A 22,885-nucleotide genomic window follows, 5' to 3' on the forward strand; every position below is an offset into this window, starting at 1 on the left:
AGAGTTTGGTTCGTATTGTTGACATGTCAAGAAAACACTTTTATTAGCACTGCAAATCCACTTTGCAAGCACTTCAAAAGGATGATGAGGACTCGTCTCGCGCTGGAATTGATGCCACTGAACCATTTTTCCATTGGCTTTTGAAATATGCTTTGTGACACGTTTTGTTCATCATGACATTTCACAAATGAGCACAACTTTTATGAATTTTGAAGCCTAAATAAATGGGTATAAATAAATTATACCACGGTCGCATGACGTCACCAATATTTAGCTTTCAACAACTCTTTCAATCTTTATATTAAAAAAAAAGAAATCCCCCTGGAAGTCTGAGTTAGAAGACTTTGCAAGTCTTTTTCAAGTAAAAGCTTTAAAAAAAGAAAAAAAAAATCACACTAGGGTATTATTGATGTATTTTATGTTGTAAACATGAAAATAGCTTGAGCTTGAGAATACTTCAAGACTGTTTAAATCTCTCTGCACACAGTGCACATTGTTCATACTTTTACATATACTGCAAAAGTAGCATTAGTAGTGTAATGTAGCAAACTACTGTGTGATGATTCATACTGAATCTTCATGACTCTTTTCACATATCTCATCAACACCAATTAATGTTGTATTCTGTGTACATATCTGTACATGCTACAAAAATAGTAGCATGGAAGAACGCCATTTAAAACACCTCATTATCAATCAGTTTACATCTGTGAATTATTCAATTTGAAACTTTGAATCTCTAAGATGCAATTTTTACACATCTACTCAAGACTAACTTACGAAAAAGCACTTAATAGTGGGTCAAGTGTGTTTACATCATTATTACCTGATTTTCTTCAACTGCAGAACATTTAGAAGTCCTCCAAAAATAGCAACCTAGACGCTATACTGTGATCAGTGGAACTGACGACTCTCTTTCTGCAACACAGGGCATGTGCGACAGACAGGGTTTTACCCTCCTGCTCCTATTCTTTCAATATAAAGGAAGACAGGATCACTAATGAGCCGGTAACGGGTAGACGTGTGGCCACAGAGGTGAAGGAGTGAGAGAGATCTCTTTGTGAGTGAAAAAGCTTCCTTCTCCCTTCATCTTGCGATTATGTGTCAACATCAAACATGGCGACTAGCGCTCCACACCTGCCTGTCAGTGCAGTTCTTTGGAGCTAAGATTAAAGGGGGTTTTGCTCACCAGAGGTTAAAAAAAAAACAGCAAAATGAAATGCACTGTAGGACCCAGAACACATCATATCTTTAATTCCTTCAGTTCTTTGTTCAGACAAACAGGTGGACTGTTGCGTCCTCTGAGCAAAGAGAGCGAGTCTTTTTGCAACCTGCATTAGGAATCCAAACACATTTTCAGAAAGAATAATTTTTATGTCTTGAAACAACCCTTCAAGCTGTGAGATTTGGAATTCATCATATGCACAGCCATGATGCCAAATCCAGCAACTCAACGCAGTGATATTCATTTGCCGTCTTCTTGGACTCAGCTGTTCAAAGCCATTCCAACTTCCACCATGTTGCAAAAAGAATGAAGACGTCACTGAGCCTATACCAGAGTTTTGGAAAAATCCCATTCAGTTAGGGAGAAAGAAATTAAAATAGCCATTTCATATTTCCAACAGCACCACCATTTAAAGTAGGCATGAAATAGAAATTCACCCCATCTATTTTCCAAGTGCTCGTAATTGATCTTATTGAACGAGTCTTCCATGCATGTTTCATTTATTAAAAATGTTCTGAGCTCATAATTGATCAAAATTCTTTCTTTCTGAGATTTCTCCAATAATTTAGTCCACTTAAACCCCACCACATTAGAGAGGAAAAGATCTGTTGGTACTTCCATTACACTGCGAAAATGTTGAAAACAAACTAAGCTTTGTCGAAAGCATCTTTGTCAGGCTGTCAATTACAAGAGACCATGATTTCGGCCAGTGCAGTTATAATGGAAGTCTACTGAAGAAAGCCTTCTGGTGGGTTTAGAAGCATATAAGCATTTATATTCATTATATACTAAAATGAGTATTATTTCAGTTACAAAGTAGTCTAAATGACCTTTTTAACAACAGCAGATGTTATTTTTTTGGTTTCCTTGCATGATTTAAATTTGCAGAGTTAAAGTTTCACGTTAACATATTAACATAGCCTATATACACTCACCTAAAGGATTATTAGGAACACCTGTTCAATTTCTCATTAATGCAATTATCTAATCAACCAATCACATGGCAGTTGCTTCAATGCATTTAGGGGTGTGGTCCTGGTCAAGACAATCTCCTGAACTCCAAACCGAATGTCAGAATGGGAAAGAAAGGTGATTTAAGCAATTTTGAGCGTGGCATGGTTGTTGGTGCCAGACGGGCCGGTCTGAGTATTTCACAATCTGCTCAGTTACTGGGATTTTCACGCACAACCATTTCTAGGGTTTACAAAGAATGGTGTGAAAAGGGAAAAACATCCAGTATGCGGCAGTCCTGTGGGCGAAAATGCCTTGTTGATGCTAGAGGTCAGAGGAGAATGGGCCGACTGATTCAAGCTGATAGAAGAGCAACTTTGACTGAAATAACCACTCGTTACAACCGAGGTAAACAGCAAAGCATTTGTGAAGCCACAACACGCACAACCTTGAGGCGGATGGGCTACAACAGCAGAAGACCCCACCGGGTACCACTCATCTCCACTACAAATAGGAAAAAGAGGCTACAATTTGCACGAGCTCACCAAAATTGGACAGTTGAAGACTGGAAAAATGTTGCCTGGTCTGATGAGTCTCGATTTCTGTTGAGACATTCAGATGGTAGAGTCAGAATTTGGCGTAAACAGAATGAGAACATGGATCCATCATGCCTTGTTACCACTGTGCAGGCTGGTGGTGGTGGTGTAATGGTGTGGGGGATGTTTTCTTGGCACACTTTAGGCCCCTTAGTGGGCATCGTTTAAATGCCACGGCCTACCTGAGCATTGTTTCTGACCATGTCCATCCCTTTATGACCACCATGTACCCATCCTCTGATGGCTACTTCCAGCAGGATAATGCACCATGTCACAAAGCTCGAATCATTTCAAATTGGTTTCTTGAACATGACAATGAGTTCACTGTACTAAAATGGCCCACACAGTCACCAGATCTCAACCCAATAGAGCATCTTTGGGATGTGGTGGAACGGGAGCTTCGTGCCCTGGATGTGCATCCCACAAATCTCCATCAACTGCAAGATGCTATCCTATCAATATGGGCCAACATTTCTAAAGAATGCTTTCAGCACCTTGTTGAATCAATGCCACGTAGAATTAAGGCAGTTCTGAAGGCGAAAGGGGGTTAAACACAGTATTAGTATGGTGTTCCTACTAATCCTTTAGGTGAGTGTAATGTTCTTAAAGGGATAGATCACCCAAAAATGTAAATTCTGTCATTTATTCACCCTCATATCATTCCAAAGATGTATGACTTTCTTTCTTTCCACAAAAGATGAGATTCTGAAGATTATTGAGAGCCAAACAACAGGATATAACTTATCAAAATGACATGAGGGTTTTCATTTTTTTGGGTGGACTATCCCTTGTGGTTATAGTATATTTTAACATTTCTCCTGATGTCTTGCTCCATAGACTTCCATTGTATATGCATACGTGGAACGAGCCAAAATGATTTTCTGATCAAGCTTAACCTTTGAACCCAGAACATTAATTCAATGTTTTTTCAAGGTGAAAGTGCAAGCCCATTCAAGACCTTGGAATGATTTTAATCCCTTTAGTCCAAATCTGTCATAAAACATTACACAAACATTAAATCAGTACATAAGCCAACTTTTATAAATCAGTGGCCAGACAGACAGGTCCGACAACTGCTGAAAGCAATACAAGACCTGTGTGTTGACGGAGGTGTTCTAGAGCAGGGCAAAGTGCACTGTGGGAGACAGAGGGAGTGTGGAACAGCCTTTTTTTTAATGGTCTACTTAATCATATCACACTTACAGATCTTCCTATTCTCTGCGCATTAGGGTTCTAAGGTCATTCCTGCATTTGGCAGACACTTATCCAAATTGACTTATAAGTACAGCACAAGCTACAGCACATCAGCAAAGAGAAAGACAATTGTAAATAATACTAAAGGAGGCTAGATTCTCAAGACATTAAATGACTTAAAGTTGGTCAACGTGCACAATAATTCACCAAGAACACCACACTGCTTTTCTGCAACCATTAAAAGGTCTACTTCTGAGTTTCTAAAAACTATTGCTGAGGAAAGGCATGCAACATATTAGGTTTTCTATTATCTCCCAAGGAAGTTATGAATAATTTACTGCCACTGTTACACATGCATGGTTGGACTCTTCTACTTGTTCACTTAGGCAGGAAAAAAGCTCAAGAGCCCAAAATACAATCCTCAAGCATGAGGAACTCAGTTCTCACTATTAATAAAATGCTGAAAAAGTATGCAATATTTCAATACATACATATACACAATACCGTTCAAAAGATTGGGGTAGGGACGATTTTTTTAATGTCTTTTTAATGTCTCTTATGCTCACCAAGACCGTATTTATTTGATCAAAAATACAGGAAAACTATAATATTGTGAAATATTTAATTATGTGATGGCAAAGCTGAATTTTTAGCATCATTACTCCAGTCTTCAGTGTCACATGACCCCTCAGAAATCATTCTAATATGCTGATTTGCTGCTCAAGAAGGGTCTTCCTGACCCCAAACATGTCACATTCTTCAATGTTAAAGGTTCTTTGGAGATTTCAAAACATCGCTTGAGCTATCTCAACTTCTGGTCTAATCAATTTTGTTTGGGAAAGATATTTAGACTTTGCATAAGATTGTGCTTATGACACACAGCACACCTAGTGTCCTAGTGTCAAAACAATCATCTAAATAAACAGCTAAATTTGGTGTAGAATCAAGCAGTTTTCTGACCAATCTTTGTGAATTCTGTCCATTTATTTTGTACTTTAATGGGTTAACCTTTGTAGTAGTATTTTACTTTAAATTCTTTAAGAATATATATTTTACACTACAGATAAACTTTAAATAAACATATTCAAAAGGTAGACAATTAGGGTTGTTGATTTAGAATATTATTTTTTTTAGTTCATAGCAATGGAGAGTTTCCAACTGGCATTTTGCAGTTTCCCAAGTAGATGTTCTGAGACGCTGGTGGCAAAAAGAAAAGAAAAAATGTCTACTTCATAAAACAGTGAAGGGATATTCAATTTGGATCCATCTTCAAAGGTCAGAAATACTGTCTGGTGATTAAAAATTCAAAGTCCACATGATTAAAATTCTGCCGAAGAGAGTTTAGGCCTTTGCTTTTTTGAGTATTGATGTAAAACAGAGAAACCTTTTCAGAAAAACATAATATCAAACTATAACACCAAACATCATATTGCACCTGTTCTATCAGCCATGAACACCTGTCTTGCGATGAAACGCATCTGGCAAATTCATCCTGGCACAGAATCAACAAAATCTATCTCTGTCTTTTCTCTATTCCTGCCCTTTTCACAGTTATTAACCGGAAGCCTGATGCAGCCAGAATCCGAGTGCAATGCCAATGTGTGGCTGTGAGAGACAGAAAACCAGTGTATTAGTATAAAAGTTGGTGAGAGGAAGCTATAAAGTAAGTACAGACGGACATCACTCGCTTTTTATGCACCTCACATCCTGATAAATATAATCAACCAATGATAACAGCACAACACTCTTCAGCGTCAAGAATACCAACTGAGAAAAAACCTCTAGCATGTGATTGTATCTGTATTAATATGAGACAAACCTGCATTGTTTGGCTTGAAAGAGAAACCACTTACAGATGTTAAGAAATCAACATCCAGGCCTTCTTTATACTCCAGACATTCACTGTTGACCGCAAGCTTTTCAGCACCAAAATGGCCGACCAACAATCCATCTTCTTCTTGTAAAGCATTCAATTCCTTAATTCTGGAATATCACCTGAAAACAAAAACAGTCTATTTATGCCCTCACTTATCTAAATGCACTGTGATTTTGGATTATGGTCTTGGTTTTCTGGAGACACACCTCAAAAGAAAGAAGACTGTTGATGAGGACACTTGGAAAGTCACCTAACATCCATTTCCATCTTAGGAACTCAATGTCTTGGTTCTGGCTCTTAGTTTTAAAAGTTTAAAACGTATAAAAGTAAAAACCAAACTTTGTAGTCCAATCGTGGAGGCGCAAACTTTTCTTTAGCACATGCCGTTTGTAGGTCCAGACATTCTCTCCAATAGTGAAGCCATTAGAACATAAGTCAGATGCATCTTCATCTGCGGTTAAGATAACAAAGACCCCTGAAGACACATGGTCATCTCTTGGCGCAATCAACTTCAAAAGTCCAGTCCAAAAAAAAAATGGGGAACGCACAATTCTTCCAGAATTGTTAAAAACGTCTCGTCACCTTTGCACTAGCTTCTTTCAAAGTAGAAGGTAGTTTTCTTTATAGATTTGGGTTTTTAGCACTAAAGCTGAGCTCCTGCACTCTGGGTATTTTTGATTTCCTTTGCGCAAAAGCTGAGCAAACAGACAAAGGGAGCTGCGATAAAACCCTGCCAAGTCTCGCCTGGGTTTTTTCTCTTCCATTCCTCTCCCTCTCCGTGCTCCCGCACTCCCGGCGTGGCAACTTTCCCGAGAAACCCTGGCGGAGCTCCAGCCTGTGTCTGCTCGTCTGGGCCCCCCTCCTCCCCCCGAAAAAGCGCCAATTTAGGCAAATTGATCAAAACGAATCTCAAATTAATTTCTCTTCTCTGCCATTCCCTGCCACCTCCATCCAGATACGGTCCCCTCCCCTCCTCCCTCGCCAGATGCACAGACGTGAGGACATTGGAATGTCTGTCATGCCAATCTCCCCAGCGTCCCCGCACTTCCAACGTTCCTCCTTTGACTGCCCATCCGCTTCATCCGTTGTTAGCCACTGGCACTCGAGAGTTGCTCCGTGTTTCACCTACTCACTTTCAGATCTATCTTAGCAGGGAAAAGTCCTGCTGCCGTTCCTCTTTTCAGCGCGTGCCAAAACAGCACCTCCTGTGCTTCTACTGCCATTTTCGGGGACATGGCAGCGATGCTGTGCCAAAGCGGGACGGCCCTAAGGACACCCTCCCTAAAAAAATTCCTCACTTACATGGAAACCAAACCATGTATTCAAATGCACTACCACAAAACTGTTGTGATATTTAGCACGGAAAATGAACAACTAGAGGCTGTGAAAACAGTTGGTCCATTTTGCACTGACATTCTATATTTCCTATTAAATATCATTTTAATATATACCAAATGTAATCTTTGCTGCTTTGGTTAGAATTAATGTTTAAGCAAAGACCACAAGTATGATGTTCAATAGCACAACATCCCTATTAGAGAAGTATTTATTCTGCACTACTTAATCGACTATCAAACCACTATTCAAATTTCACAATTAATTTTCTTTGCATCTTTTACTGGGAAAAAATGAAATATACTTTTAAACTGACTCCAAGGTCAAGCATTCCACCGGATGACATTTTTTGTGTGTGCGTTTTAATTAAACTAAATCTAAAATACAAAGCACTTAAAAGCAGAAAAATAAATAAATGAAATATTCATGTATAGTCTGTTATAATTTGCCTATCAGAAGTTAAATTGTGTGTAATTATGGGTGCCACTTAAAGGGATAGCTCATTCAAAAAAATTACATTCTGTCAACATTTACGCACCCTCATGTCATTTCAAACCTGTGTGACTTTCTTTCAACTGTAGAACACAAAAGAAGATGTATTCAGGAGGAATGCTGGTGTCCAAAACTACTTTGGACCCCATTGACTATACTGTATTACATGGACAAAACACTATAGTCTTTTAAGAAAGAAAGTCATAGAAATTTAGAATGACATGAGGATGAATAAATTATTATAGAATTTCAATTTTGAGTGAATCCTGTTAAGTAGCCTACAATGTTTGTTTTTTTATAGATACAATGAAGTCGAATGTTAATCAGAATGATTTCTGAAGGATCATGTGACACTGAAGACTGGAGTACTGATGTTAAAAAAACTGCTTTGCCATCTTAAAAATAAATTATATTTTAAAATATATAATATTTAATACATATACACTACCGTTCAAAAGTTTGGGGTCAGTAAGATTTTTGAGTGTTTTTAAAAGTAGTATCTTCTGCTCACCAAGGCTGCATTTATTTGATAAAAAAAAACAATAAAAAAAAACAGTAATATTGTGAAATATTATGACAATTTTAATATATTTTAAACTGTAATTTATTCCTGTGATCAAAGCTGAATTTTCAGCATCATTACTCCAGTCTTCAGTGTCACATGATCCTTCAGAAATCATTCTAATATGTTGATTTGATGCTCAAGAAACATTCATTATTATTATCAATGTTGAAAACAGTTGTGTACAATTTTTTTTCAAAATTCTTTGATGAATAGAAAGTTCAAAAGAACAGCGTTTATTTAAAATAGAATATTATCTAACATTATAAATGTCTTTACTGTAACTTTTGATCAGTTTAACTCATCCTTGATGAATAAAAGTATTGATTTATTTTATTTATTTCCCCAAAAAATTAAATTAAAATTCTTACTGACCCCAAACTTTTGAACGGTAGTGTTTAATGTTACAAAAGCTTTAGATTTCAGATAAATGCTGTTCTTGTGAACTTTCTATTCATCATAGCATCATGAAATACAAATGTAAATAACTGTTTTCAACATTGATAATAATCATAAATGTTTCTTGAGCATCAAATCATCATATTAGAATGATTTCTGAAGGATCATGTGACACTGAAGACTGGAGTAATGATGCTGAAAATTCAGCTTTGATCACAGGAATAAATTACAGTTTAAAATATATTAAAATATTTCACAATATTATTATTATTATTATTATTTTTTTTTTAAATAAATGCAGCCTTGGTGAGCAGAAGATACTTATTTTAAAAACATAAAAAAATCTTACTGACCCCAAACTTTTGAACGGTAGTGTATATTAAAATACTTTGTAATATATTTGGAATAGTAATATTTTGCAATATTATTGGAATTTAAAATAACTGTTTTAATGTATTTTTGATCAAATAAATGCAGCCTTGTTGAGCATAAGTGATTTGTAACGATAATAAAAAATACAAATAAAAAAAGTACCATCCCACTCCAAAAAGAAGTCCACACCAACTACATAACTTGAAAGAACTGAAGCAGTTCCCTCAGCACATGAGCTAAGCGCCCACAAAGTTTTTTTGCACGAGCTGCTCGTGTTCAAAGAGACATCGCATGCCCTAAGCTCTGATCTCATTCTTCCATCTGTTCTGTGGTCTGTAACCTTCAACCAGGTTCATTACATCTTCAAAGCGAGACACGCGTGTGTCAGTGTTGCAGAGTGTTACCTGGCAACCTTCCAGCTCCGAGGTGGAGTCCCGTTGCCAAGGGGAAGCCTTGAGAGGCGAGCGCTGATGATCAGTTCACTGCAGTCTGAAGGGGTGGATCCCTGCACGGCACGCTTAATGCCATTGCACTGAACGCCAATGTGAGTCGCATGTCAAGCAGCCTGCGGATGCTCCTGAGAGCGATGCATTGCAGACACAACATTATTATTATACGTATTAACTTCTAGGCTGATTTACAACAATAACCTATTATCGGCTACTCCAAAGATTCCTTTCCAACCTAAGTCCACAGCTGTCCAATTTAAATGAATGCAAATGCAGTATCTGCAAAAATGGGAAAGAAATGTCCACTTGGACCTGCTGCTGGGAGGACGGGCCCGGGGCTGGAAGCCAGAAAATTGCTAGTTCGACCTCCAAAAGAAACATGCCTTGTTTTATCACTATTGTGCCCTTGAGCAAGACAAGTGATCTGCTCCAAAAGGGATGGTTTTCTCAAAAATGAAAAGTCTGTTCTTGTTACTCCTACCCATATGCTGTTATTTTTTCAGTGGAACACACAGTGGATAGCCTACATGCTACATTTTTTTCAAAAAAAAAGAAAAGAAAAAGGTGTTTCAAGGGAAAAAAATGCTATATAGTTTTGGAAATTAGACAGGGTGTGTACAGATAACCTTTTGACCTGTCCCTTTAATAACTGCACCCACATTATTCATTTCACTTTGGATAAAATGTGCTAAATAAATAACTACTTACTATTCTAACTAAATGTTTTCTTTTCCGATTAAATGATGTCACTTAAACGGTGTGATTTAGGATTCGTAGCAAGCCTCCTGTTCCCATCAGAGCTCTTCACTCTACTTGAAGCAGCATTTCCATTTTTATGTAAGAGCCTGAGTCAGCTGTTCTGTTCCACGGTCTGCAAGTGTGCTTTTTATTGCCCTTTACTACCCTGTGCTCTTGCCTCTGAGGAAAAAGATATTGAATATTTAATGCCAAGAGTGTTGGAGATATTACTCAGTAAAAAAAGACTTACTTTGAAAACATTTTGCTCCACCTAAATGGTACTCTGAAGTGAAAAAATCACTCAGAAAAAGGGGCTGAGTAAGATATACTATAGGGCGTCACACAACATATATGAATTGACTATTGAGTAAGGAAATGGGAGTAAATAAAGTCTGCAAATACCCGCTGTCTGAATGTCAAGAATAAACCAAATGACTATTAGATGTTACTGTAGCACTGCGCATGCGCGTCGCACAGATCCAGGAAAAACTAAACAAAGCCCCCCGTTTCCTCGATCGCAGAAGACCCATCATAGATTTCTTTTTGCACACGTAAGCTTATGCTGCAATTCCGTAACCTATAACATTGTATGTATCCCATCGCGAATTAAAACCTTACAGCCCTGCCTTTTGTTTGACCGCTGATAGCCGCGTGAACTGAGAAAGTCAGAGAAATTCACAACGCCATACCTGACACTTTAATGCTCTGCTCCCTTCCAGGCAGCGCTTCCTCCGGAGATGGCATTCGCACTTTGGAGGACATATCTCCCATTCTACTTTGGATAAAATGACTCCAAACCAAACGCACGGAAGTCCGCGCGACCATGAGCACAAACACGCCGCACGCGATGCACTTGTGTAACGATTGCACAAGCGCGTGCTCGTTACTTAACTCTTATAAAAGTAAATAAGTATGCTTATTAATTCAGTGCTAAAACGGCTCAGAGTCACTGGTGTGTTGGAAAATAACGCTTAGTGGTCAAAAATAGCTTATGAGCTTGGAATAGCTATGTTCTTTTTAATAAAAAGTGGTAAAGCTGCGTGTTGGCAGATATACTTTTTTATGTATTTTATTTTGATGGCTCCGTGGTGACAGTTATGTTTAATACTACAAATAAATAGTATATTAATTAATGTAAGCGTATAAAATGCTAGTTTTAAATAAGTCACACCCATAGACTATTTAAAAAAATGGTCACACCATGAGCATCAACTTCATAACCTAGCCTATTTTGTGTACCCATATATTGTATTTAATATTCAAAATGCTCATATTATGTAATTTATTTGTGCTGATCATTAGGCCTATGTGCTTGTGTCAGTTTCTGGAAGTTTATGATCGTTATTATGTGTAATAATCTTTTAAAAATTAAAGTCAGTTCTCTTATCAGTAATGGCCGCATGCGTTATAGCCATAGGCAGGGGTGCGCAGACATGTGGTGCGCATGCGCGACCAAAATAACAATACGCTGGGTAAATAAGTTCAGACCGCTCATTTGCGTACCGACATGGTTGACAGCTGTTAATGCACCGTTTTAGATCGACACTGTAATACTGCATAAGATTTCCATTTGAACTGAATGCATAAATCTGTCGGTTTCAGAGTAAAACGCAAAACTGTGACATTCACTGCCGCGCTTCGCCAGTGCTAAAACCAGTAACGTTACTAAAGTACTGAAGTAGGCTACTTACTTCCTGGCAACCCGCCAAAATAAAAGCTTGCTGATTTTAGATTTGAAAATGTTGAAAATGCATATAAAAAAAAAAAAAAATGAAAATGTAAATATTAGCATTGTATTTTTTAAGTGTATACAAAATAACCCAACATATTGACCCAATATGTGTAACCCAACGGTTGAGTTTTTTTTTACTGTGTACTATAAAATAATTGTATTTTTCTTTAATACCAATTTGAAATATATAGGCTACATAATAGTATTATCACACTTTATTATTTTGTTTATTTAAAAAAAAAAACCGAACTAACTAAATAAAATGCAGTAATACTATTATTAATTATTTTTTATTATATTTAATGGGTCACACTATGTGCAGTGTGAGCACCAAACCAAATCTCCAGGTGCTCTCATGAGAACCATGACTGAAAAACGTATGTGCACCCCTGCCTAAGTAGGCTACATTTCTTTTACATGATCACTTTGTCAATTTAGGGATGTATTAATAAACTGATAGAAAGGTGTTTCAATTTCAAATGACAGGCTACTGTAGCCTAGCAAAATAATCTAATATCACAACACAAAAACAGAACATTGAGTAGACATTTCTTTGTTTGAGATGATATTCCCGGGCCCTTGAAGGTGTCGTCTGTCTGCGAGCACTCAGAGACAGTGTCTTTATCCATGTGTCGTCAGCATAAGGGTGGATTGAAAAGCTTTACCATCTGGAGTTCACTGCGTGTCGAATGTGTTTGTTGGAGACACGCGTGCGGCAGACGACAGTCCTCAAAACTGCAACACAAGAGAGGATCAGGAGACCTCTGCTGACCTCAAAACAAGAGCAGGGGCGGATACTAACCCGCACAATACATGCAATAGGTGATTCTGCAAAGTTAGATAGATAGATAGATAGATAGATAGATAGATAGATAGATAGATAGATAGATAGATAGATAGAACTACTCGTATAGTGAAATAAAGGCCTGCGTAATAAACAAGACACGCTGTTGTAGGTGACTGGTTTACATCACTAACCAAATGAGAACTATCAGTGATTTGGAGTCGGTATAAACGTTTTCGTGTACTAATAAAACGAGGAAAGGATGAAGATAAATCAGTGTTCGACAATAAATCAATGCGGCATGAGGGATGAGCGTGTGTGGGGGATGGGACTGAACGCGCAGATGACAGGCCATATGGAGTCGGCCTTCATTTTTGGACACACTTTGATGAACTAATACTTTCAAAGGGTGTATCGCGGTGTTAACAAAATATTTATTTCACGTGAAATTGTTTACATCGAAGAATTAACAGTCACTGGTGTTATGGCGCACGATGACCTTATTTTTTCAAGAGACTTGTGGTTTATTTGCCGATACGCATTGCATTACATATCTGTGTTAAGATTAGAATAATAAAAAAATCGAATCAAACTTCAAATAAAAACGTGTTTTTGTTGTTATTCATATTATAAACCAGTAAATCGTGCACTCAAACGGCACTTGTGCATCAAAAAATGTGAATAAAAAGAAAAGTGTGCATTGTTTCGAATACATGACGACGACGCCTGTGCATCATGAAAAGTGCAGAAACTATTTTCCAAACGGCTAATGTTTAGTAAGCCGACAGATGCCACCTCTTTCCACCAGAGTATAATCCTCTCTGAAGGGAAGGGAACAGAGGAGCAGGACGGAGAGCTTCAGTGTGTGTGATAAACTGGGCTACTCTCCTCCTCTCTGTCAGATCGCGCTCTGCATCACACCATTTCACATGATGACCGACTCTGCTTACGAGCACCGAAGCCTTCTGCTCTGGCTATTTGCTTCTAACATGCATTTTTCTGCTTTCCTTTTTTCGTTTATCATGAAGAAATTCGAGTGATGCAACACTGTAATCGGGAATGATTTATGTCGCATCCAACAGCATCAAGGTGCGCAAAAGCGTGCGGAACATTTGATGATTTTTTTTTTGAACGACGCTCCTCTGCACCGACTGCCTTGTGGACATTTCCCCAAACTGGATATATGGACAATTATTATCTCGAGGGATAAAAACCTGTTATTTATGTCCTGCTTCGCAAGGTGTATTTGTGTAAGTTTTGATGAAATCGATGTGCGATGTTATTTTTTTTTTTAAACAAATTGTTAATGTCAATCAACTGCGTCTGTTTTACTAAAGCATGTTTCTTTTTTCCTTCTTATAGCTCATATGACAGCAGACTGTAAATGCATTGAGGGTGCCACTGTATCAATATATGTCAGGCTATATTAATAGGTTCTTTGATTTTCAGACTGAATGGATCGCCTAATTAAAATCCAATTTGCGGGGAATTTTCCTTTCGGTGTATATGGTGCAAGGTCGGCTTTTGACAAATGGTCCCCTCCACTTTCCCCCCCCAATATTTAGTTTACCCCCTCCTGATGCAGGTGCTTTCAACTGCCCCCACCTTCTAACATATACCCCGCCCGACCCCCCACACGAGGCGGCGGTGTCTCTAGTCCCACAGATTCCCCCTTCTTTCTTACCTCTGCTGCATTTTGCATGAGCTATCTAGGTCATTAGCATTTTAGCGTATGCAAGACTTGACAAAGCTGGTGAGGAGCCAGATGGGCCCTCTACTATTTTTTACATCTCATGGGAGTTGAGCAAGGGACCAACTGCATGCAGCACGCCACTGAGCGCCTTCTTTTTATTGCCATCACTCGGGCCTTATGTTGCACCAACACATGATGGAGAGATGCGCACCGTCCTGAGGAGATAACGCACTCGTGCCATTCGAAAAAAATAGGTAATGTAATAACTGGGAACGCTTGTTTGAATTATTATGTGTGTGTTGATGCACAGATGCCATAAGAATGCATGATGCTCTGTGCAATGTTGGATGCTGATGCTGATGCTACACCAGTCGGAGGAGGACGTAGACATTTTGGTGCAACATCGTTGCTGCATGGGATATACTGTAGCTAGTTGTGCGATTCTCAACATTGTGGTTGAAAACAGGCCTGCTTTTCTTCGTGTTCACAGCGGACCTTGATTTAAATGTCCATACAATTAAGGCACGCGGTGAATGCCAAGAGAGATGGCAAATATCATCGATGAATGCATTTAAAAACTGCACGAATTAGTCCGTGCTTGCGATGCATGACAGTTCTTATTTTCTTTCGCTCGGTTTTTTTGCGAGAGAGAGAGAGCTTGTGTGGAGGCGAACCGACGCATCAATGCGGCCAAACTGAGCTTTAATATTTCATTGCGTTCTTCCATAATTTTGTGCTGCGCAAAAGTGCGTATCCTTGAATATTATGTAGTGTCATTATGGCCATATACGAGTTCAAAACACTAACTGTTAACCTTGAGGTCTGATGAAACGTCCTTTTGTTATTTGTCTATTTAGAAGACGCTTTTAAAATCTAGAAACGCCACATACAGTAGTCTCATTTGCAGACATATACATGGGACACTATGTCTTCGGGAGAAGATGAAGAATAATATGGTTAGAAAAGTTGTGAGGCCTTAAATGACAATCAATTTAAACAGAACACATCACGAACCGTTCCGGATTTCTTGAATTTCTGACAGCAGTGGGTCCTCAAAGTGGCACTTGTCATGTGTCCTCATTCTAAAGGCACAGAAAAGATTACGCATGTACGTTTGTATTGTATCCTTGATACTGTAAAACATTTTAGTTTGTCAATAAAATCTCATATTCACAAAGCAGACATTAATTTCTTTTCTTTTTTGACGCAATATTTGCCACTTTGTGTTTCGATTTATTACTTATTCACTAATATTATTATTCACTTTTATCTCTGACTTTTTGTGACTGACACTTTGTACAAAATTTACACAAAAAAAATATGGACGCTAATGATGCTCAGTAATTACGATGCAGGCCGCGAGCTATAGGCCTATGTGTAATTTAACATATTTTTAACTGCAATTTAAGCGATATTTCATATAAATTCACAATGACGTTCACAATTTACAAAATCAACATTTTATCTGGCGCCGAAAAGATAGACGCAAAGGGGCATTACTGCCTGATTCCATACAATATATTTTTTAGAATATACTTTTTATCAGTTTAGAAAATGTTATTTACGGTTGCTTTAACCCAGCAATCAAAACACTGATCTGAAGAATCATATAACGCAACACCAAGAACGTTTTAAAGAACCAGCAAGAGCAGCAAACATGTTCTTGATGGTTCTTTGCTGAATTTAAGAGGACCATTGAAGAACCTTTATTTTAAAGTGTACTAGGTCTAGGCTATAGACTATTCCGGTTTGATAATGGAAATATTTCACATTATGGCGCCTTAAACATGCCATTAATCTACAGCTCCTGACATAATATTTCATCTTCACTTCATATGAAATGGTCATTTTTAGAGATAGCCTACATCCTACACAGTGTTTCATCTTTAGACTACCCTAACCGCGAACCTCTTTTTCAAGGTCATTTATCAATAGCGAATGGTTGCTTTTGAAAATGTGGGCCTATAGGCTTTTGCCAAATCATTCTTATGATTAAATAGGCAACTGAAACTATGATATTAGGTAAACGCGTATATCCGCCAATCAAAAATATCAAAGAAAACATGCTTTTGTTGCGTCATAATAATTTGAATTTAGGCTATACCAGTCGAATTGTAGTGTAATGATTTTCGTCCACGAGGCTACTAATCAAGCTTAACGTAATGTCTCATTTCCGTTCGAGGTTTAAGTATTTTTAAAACTCCCAGTCCCAATTCACCTCAGAATATAGAGCGTGCAGGCCTTCTTCCAGCATGTTCTAGAATGCAACCATTCGTCCGTTTACAGATTAGCTAAGCGTTCAGGCAATTCAAGCCAATAAATGGAGATAATCAAGATGCAATTTTATAAGCCACACGTGCCACACGTGCATTACGGCTGGAGTTTTCAATTCAAAGGTTCAGGAAAAAGAAATAAGTGCACAAGGGCAGTTAGTAAGCTCGAACCACGGCACTAAAATGGCCAAAGACATCGCAGTAGAAAAAGTGAGGAATTATGCAGAACACAGAATTTTCCGCCTTTTAGCAACGGAGAGGCGAACCGTGCGTGGCCTTGTCGAAAATGCTATATCCTTTAAAGGGTATTTAAGGACACTGCATAATGTCAGATCAACCTCATTAGGCAGAGGTGTAGCCTACATTAGCATATTTCATCAAAGGAATATTTAGGTCGCAGATTCAATTCACACAGCTGCCCTTGTGTTTCAATCAGGGAGTTGGTAATTTTTTGTAAAATGTTGATTCTTGAAGGACGCGGGGACTAGTGGCAGTGAGACACAAAAGGAAGTTGTTTCATTGGAATTTGCATGGGTGGATTTAATGTATTGGACTAGAAAATTTATCAAAAAAATTACAAATCAAAGAAATATAACGCTGGAATCATGTTGGAAAACGTGGACTGTTATGACCAAATACAGAGCTATGTTAATTAATGAGATGAGCGAAACTGTCAGGTAAGACTATACGCTTGTGTCGAATAAAAACGACTTGTCCTGGGTGCAAATTATACAACTATTTTAAATGAATTCGAGTTTTAAAGAATTTAAAACACCTGCTTAATGATTAAAATATTTTCAAGCAAACTCTGTCGAGGTTTGTCTGGCACAATGCAAATAGTCATTTCGCGCCACTATCAGTAGGTTATAATAGGCCTATATATATATACCATAGCTAAAGCTTGTGCTGTAGGCCTATAATAAAGAGATGCATAATGACATTACGTGTAATGCTTTATCGTAAAACGCGTTTGCAGGTAAAAATACGCGCCCTACTTGTAATCTAACTAGAGAGAGGGAGAGAGAGAAGTAGGCATATGTTCTTTAACCATTTTTGTACGTTTCTAGTGCATGTTTAGGGGGTCTGACCCCCATAAATCGTTCCTTTGAGGCAGTTCTTCTTTTCTGTCTTTTTATACAACGATGCAACCATCAGTGTAATGATCCATTCAGTTATATAATAGGGAGAAACTGAAATCAAACCCACACACAAGTCCACTAATTTCTTTCGTGCTTTCTTTTTTACATATTAAAATATTCGTAGTATAAATGAAGAGTTCAGATGCAAAAGCCTCTAAGTGCCATCTGAAACTTTCTTCTAGAATGATCATTTTTATCAAGCTCGTATATTTAAGTTCAGAATTTCACTTAAATGGCCATGAAAATGACCTATTAATTGTCATTTAAGTGAAATGACTGAAATTAAATATACGAGCTTGATAAAAATGACCATTCTAGAAGAAATTTTCAGATAAGAGGCTTTTGCATCTGAACCCTTCAAAAATACCTCGAGGTTTAATGCATTTTTATAAAACAAAGATCTGGCTCGAAATAAAAAGGAATGCTCCACATTATTACATCATGAGAACTGAAATTGTACCAGGCCACGAATGTGAGCGAGTGTGAGTGTGTCTTCTCTCACCCCAACACCTTATGGTGTCCACAAGGTGGCATTGTTTGACAGGAGACTATAAACCAGCTGATCATTACACATTAAATGTAAATACACTAATGAATGCCACAGATAAGTTATTAGTTTGGAAATAATATATTAAAAATATGAAGCACAATAGGCATATAGCCTTCAGAAAGCTTAGAAATGTTATCACACATAACAGTTCAACAATAATTCTGATTCATAAAATATGGACAATGTTATTTTTATTTCACTTGAATATTAATTTAAAATCTCTTCATACAAACGTCCATGAGAACACCGACAATCTTTATAATATATTTTGTTATTTATTTCGTGTCTAAATATCAAAATATCCAACTCATATGAACTAGTGGAATGTGTATAATAGTTACAGATATTCAAATGAAGACATTTCAAAGGCTTTCTGTAGTCAAGCAAATTAAACACACATTAAATGACCTTCAGGCACTGACCTTATGATACTGTAAATATATATATTTTTAAAAAGGCCAAGGAATGATGACCAAGAAGTGAATATTGCCTTTGGATAAGAGAATGAAAAAGGCTGATTAAATGTTTAAGCAGAACAGCCGAGAGGCGAATGCAAGGAAGTGAAGAACAGGATGATGACAGATAGAGAAATAGATAGTGTGCACCTTCCCCGATCTTAGTGGAAGGAATATCCAGCTGACGGGAGACCTCCACACCACTGTGTGATAAATTTCAGCACATCTTGACATTCTGGACTGTGAGTGGTCTGAAGGGTGAAACAAAAACAACCAATCATGATCAAAGCACCACAGGCGACCCTAGGCAGGATGGGTGGGGGAAAAAACAGTGAAGTAGTGCAAAAATTGTAAATGCACCCACAAGGATTTAAAAAAAATAAAAATTGATGATGAAATACATCGAAAGAGAGCATTTACATTTACTCCAACACAACACATGCTGATGAATTCAGTCCTGAGAGTTAACTTTTGATCAAGAGAGCATATTAATTATAATTTCAAACGATTGCAGTGTGATTGAAGACTAATTGTGAAAGCTCAAAGGTAACAATGACTAATTTGTACCTTTGTAGCCATCAAGAATTTATTCCAGTCATCTTTATTTGCTGCCATCCCTGGTCTTTTGAACTCAATTTTGTTGCGCAGGACAGGGTAACCTGTGTTCCAAAGAAAAAGAAGAAAAATTAAGAAACTTTCATGTTAGTTGTATAATTCTACTCTTAAAAGGAGCTTTTAAGAGCTTGTTTAAAGGGATAGTTCAACCAAAAATGAAAAATCGAAGAACGTTTCAGCTGTTTTTGCCCATACAATGAAAGTTAAAGGGGTCTAAAACATCAGTCATTATATGGACAAAACACACAAAAGAAATGTCTCTTCTTTTGAGTTCCACAGAAGAAAGAAAGACATACAGGTTTGGATTGACATGAGGGTGAATACAAGATGACAAAACTTTAATTTTGGGGTGAATTATCCCTTTAAACGAGCCCGTTTACAAGCCATTTAAAAGGAAACATTGATCCAAGTGTCCCTGCACACACTGGACCGTCTTTTGTGCAGACTGCCTCACCTGTGACGACGCAAGGTAGGGACCGGATGCCAGTGCCGGCAGCCACTAGGGAGGCTTCATATGTGCCCCTCTCATCCTTCGGCAGCACCTGCTCCACCCGCTGGTCCATGGACACAGTCAGAACCCATTCCCTAATCTCCTCCCTCTTTTCCACCTAGAACACAGCCAATGGGAAGAGTTTGCTCAAAGAGTAAAAACAAAAAACACTAGCAGTTTTCGAGGTGAAGGCTTACGGTCACGTGCAGCTTCGAAGGTACGGGGACCTCAAATGGAATATCTGTATCCTGGAAGTCTGTGTGATCTAAAGCATCCAATGTGCCCTCGTCGATGCCCTGGAAGTTTTGAAAAATTACAGAAATTAAATGACAACACTTAAAGGAGATATAAAAAAATTAATGAAATAAATCTACGATAATATCTACGTTTAAAAGTTTGGGATATTTTTTAAAGAAATCATGTATGCTCACTAAGGTTGCATTTATTTAATCAAAAATAGAGTAAAAACATAAATACTGTGAAATATTATATAATACTGTGAAATAATATATTTTATAATAATGTTATTTATTTCTGTGATGGCAAAGCTGAATTTTCAGCATCATTACTCCAGTTTTCAGTGTCACATGATCCTTCAGAAATCATTATAATATGCTGATTTGCTGCTCAAGAAACATTTCTTATTATTATTAATATTGAAAAAAAAAAATCTTTTTGTGGAAACTGTGATAAATTTTTTCCCAAGATTCTTTGATGAATAGAAAGTTCAAAAGGACGGCATTTTTTTGAAATAAATATAAATCTTTTGTAACATTATATATGACTACGTTCACAGGGATTTTTGAACGTACGTTTTTTTTGGGATTGACAACCGCAGGTTTGAGTCTCGCAATGTCCCGTTCACACAGCAACTTACAGCAGCATCTCGAATACTGTCTGTACGAATGTGCGACGGGTGTCAAGCCTGTATTCTCTTACCAGTGACCAAAGCAGTATCAAAGATGGCGACGTCCATAAAACAGAAAAATCGTATCACTTTTGACACAATAAGAGTTCAATCGAGCCACAAGTTCATCCATCAAATCTTCATTAACCTAAAGCAGCTTTTATATCTGGGTGGAGAGAGGAGCTGCTCCGGTGGAGACTGGATCTAAAAATGCCCCTTACTTGCCCTAAACTTTTGAACACCTTTCATTGAATAACTGGGGCAGCAAGAAAGCTACCTTCTGCAAGCGGTCTGTAAAGTTTAAGTTTGTTTCATTCCAACTAAAAGGTTGGTGGCACAACTGATGGTTTGCGTTCTCTGTCACTGTCTCATTTGAAAGATACTCATCAGACTGCACACACAAGCAAAAGTCTTTTACTTACATCAGCCAAATCCAAGAAGCGGTTGAGGAAGATAAAAGCCATGTTCTCCCATCCCACAGCCTGCGTGAGAAATATTCATCAGTGACACGCAGAACTGAAACAGCTCAAATTAAAAATGAAAAGTTTAAGAAATATTTAATAGAACTCCAGAAAAATGACACATTGCTGCTTCGTCTTCAGAACGCGAGGCAACTCGAACTGCTCTGCGAATCAAATTACTGGAGCGAACAGAGGAGAATTAAGCCCATTTCCCAGGGCTCTTAGCTGCCCTCCTGTGTCACATGAATAGTTGAAGCAGCTATGTGAGTGTGTGTTTGGAGCTGGGCTCACTGTGCGCTCACCTTGGCAGCCAGGCCAGCCTCATAAAAGGCCTTGTCAGCTGGAAAGAGCTCGGTGTGCCTCAGGAGAGAGACGGACAACTTGGCCGCCACAGAACTCTGTAGACAAGTAAACATGTATGTAATTACATTGACACAGATAACATAAAAGAGAAGTGCTTTGAATGTTTAACATTTTTCTAAATAAAATAATGTGAGACAGGCTTTATGTTATCCATTACCATTTGATTGGATGTGAAAAATAGGCTATGATATTATTGGTTAATAGTGTTCCTATTACTATGGCTATTTTTACATTAGCAGAAAAGTTTATGCAATTTTCTGAAAACATTTTTTTCCTCTCTAGAATAACAAGCACTGATGATCATGCGTAATAAGACCAGAGACATTCAAATTTCTAGTTTGTATGTATATACACTATTATTACATTTAAAATGTAATTTATTCCTGTTCATTACTCCAGCATCATTACTCCAGTCTTCAGTGTGTCACATGATCCATCTAGAAATCATTATAATATGCTGATTTGCTGCTCAAGAAACATTTCTTATTATTATCAATATTGTGTAACAGTTCATTCATTTTATCAGGATTCTTTGATGAATAGAAAGTTGAAATGGCAAGCATTTATTTGAAAAATAAATGTTTTGTAACATTATACGTCTTTACTGTCACTTTTGATCAATTTAATGCATCCATGCGGAAAAAAAGTATTAATATCATTAAAAAAAAAATCTTACATGCCCCAAACCTTTGAACAGTAGTTAATAAAAAGGATTTAAGTGGTATCAAAATGCATATACAATACTGTTTGCACATAATAAAGATCATCTTGAAGTATGTACACACCAGCTGGTCAATGCCTTGGGCTGCAGAGCGGGTGGCGTAATAGTGAGCAACCAGCAGCATCTGCTCAAACTCCTCATGGGCTGGAGAATTAGCTTCTGAAGACTTGGTCAGGTTTTCACACTGCACAGCACAGAGACACCGTAAGATTCACTATTTCCCACTTGAATATAGAATCAATACAGACTAAATCTCCCAAGTGTAAGCTGCCATAGTAACCCAGAGCTTACTAGCAGTAAAAGGACGTCCCTCAGATCGGCCCACATCCGATAAGCTTCTGCACAATCCCGGTCCCTTAGGCTCACCAGCTCCAGGAACATCCGCTTGTAAATGTTAAAGTTCTGCAAGATAGGAAAGGAGATGTTACTGAGGAAAGATGAAAGACTATATGCTTAGTTTGAGGGGACATTTAAAGGAAAATACTTTCTGCTTTCTTTTTAAAAGCAAAAGAT

The 22,885-nt window shown here is 37.8% G+C and overlaps 2 protein-coding genes across 4 annotated transcripts in view; both read right to left on the reverse strand.

Annotated features, from left to right (window-relative positions):
* msraa (methionine sulfoxide reductase Aa) overlaps positions 1–11,165 on the reverse strand; it is a 69,908-nt gene extending 58,743 nt beyond the window's left edge. The window contains exons 1-2 of one of the 2 annotated variants that reach the window (XM_084432918.1): positions 6,049–6,969; positions 5,820–5,961 (exon numbers count right to left, since the gene is read on the reverse strand). Coding sequence is in view for 1 of the 2 variants with exons in the window: in XM_084432917.1 (XP_084289043.1) it covers positions 10,879–11,014 (136 nt within the window). In the remaining variant the exon portion in view is untranslated. Of the gene's footprint in view, positions 1–5,819; positions 5,962–6,048; positions 6,970–10,878 lie in introns of those variants that run through there. The other variant, XM_084432917.1, reaches the window with a different exon arrangement.
* A 1,350-nt stretch (positions 11,166–12,515) lies between these two features.
* The window catches only part of ift172 (intraflagellar transport 172), a 40,319-nt gene continuing 29,949 nt past the window's right edge, over positions 12,516–22,885 (reverse strand). Inside the window, exons 41-49 of one of the 2 annotated variants that reach the window (XM_084431466.1) lie at positions 22,664–22,774; positions 22,437–22,556; positions 21,591–21,686; positions 21,250–21,309; positions 20,118–20,216; positions 19,885–20,038; positions 19,383–19,474; positions 18,966–19,066; positions 12,516–12,656 (exon numbers count right to left, since the gene is read on the reverse strand). In XM_084431466.1, the coding sequence (XP_084287592.1) occupies positions 18,977–19,066; positions 19,383–19,474; positions 19,885–20,038; positions 20,118–20,216; positions 21,250–21,309; positions 21,591–21,686; positions 22,437–22,556; positions 22,664–22,774 (822 nt within the window). In that variant the 3' untranslated portion in view covers positions 12,516–12,656; positions 18,966–18,976. Of the gene's footprint in view, positions 12,657–18,535; positions 19,067–19,382; positions 19,475–19,884; positions 20,039–20,117; positions 20,217–21,249; positions 21,310–21,590; positions 21,687–22,436; positions 22,557–22,663; positions 22,775–22,885 lie in introns of those variants that run through there. The other variant, XM_084431465.1, reaches the window with a different exon arrangement.

This window comes from Rutilus rutilus (assembly GCF_951802725.1).
Source record: "Rutilus rutilus genome assembly, chromosome: 15".
NCBI lineage: Eukaryota > Metazoa > Chordata > Actinopteri > Cypriniformes > Leuciscidae > Rutilus > Rutilus rutilus.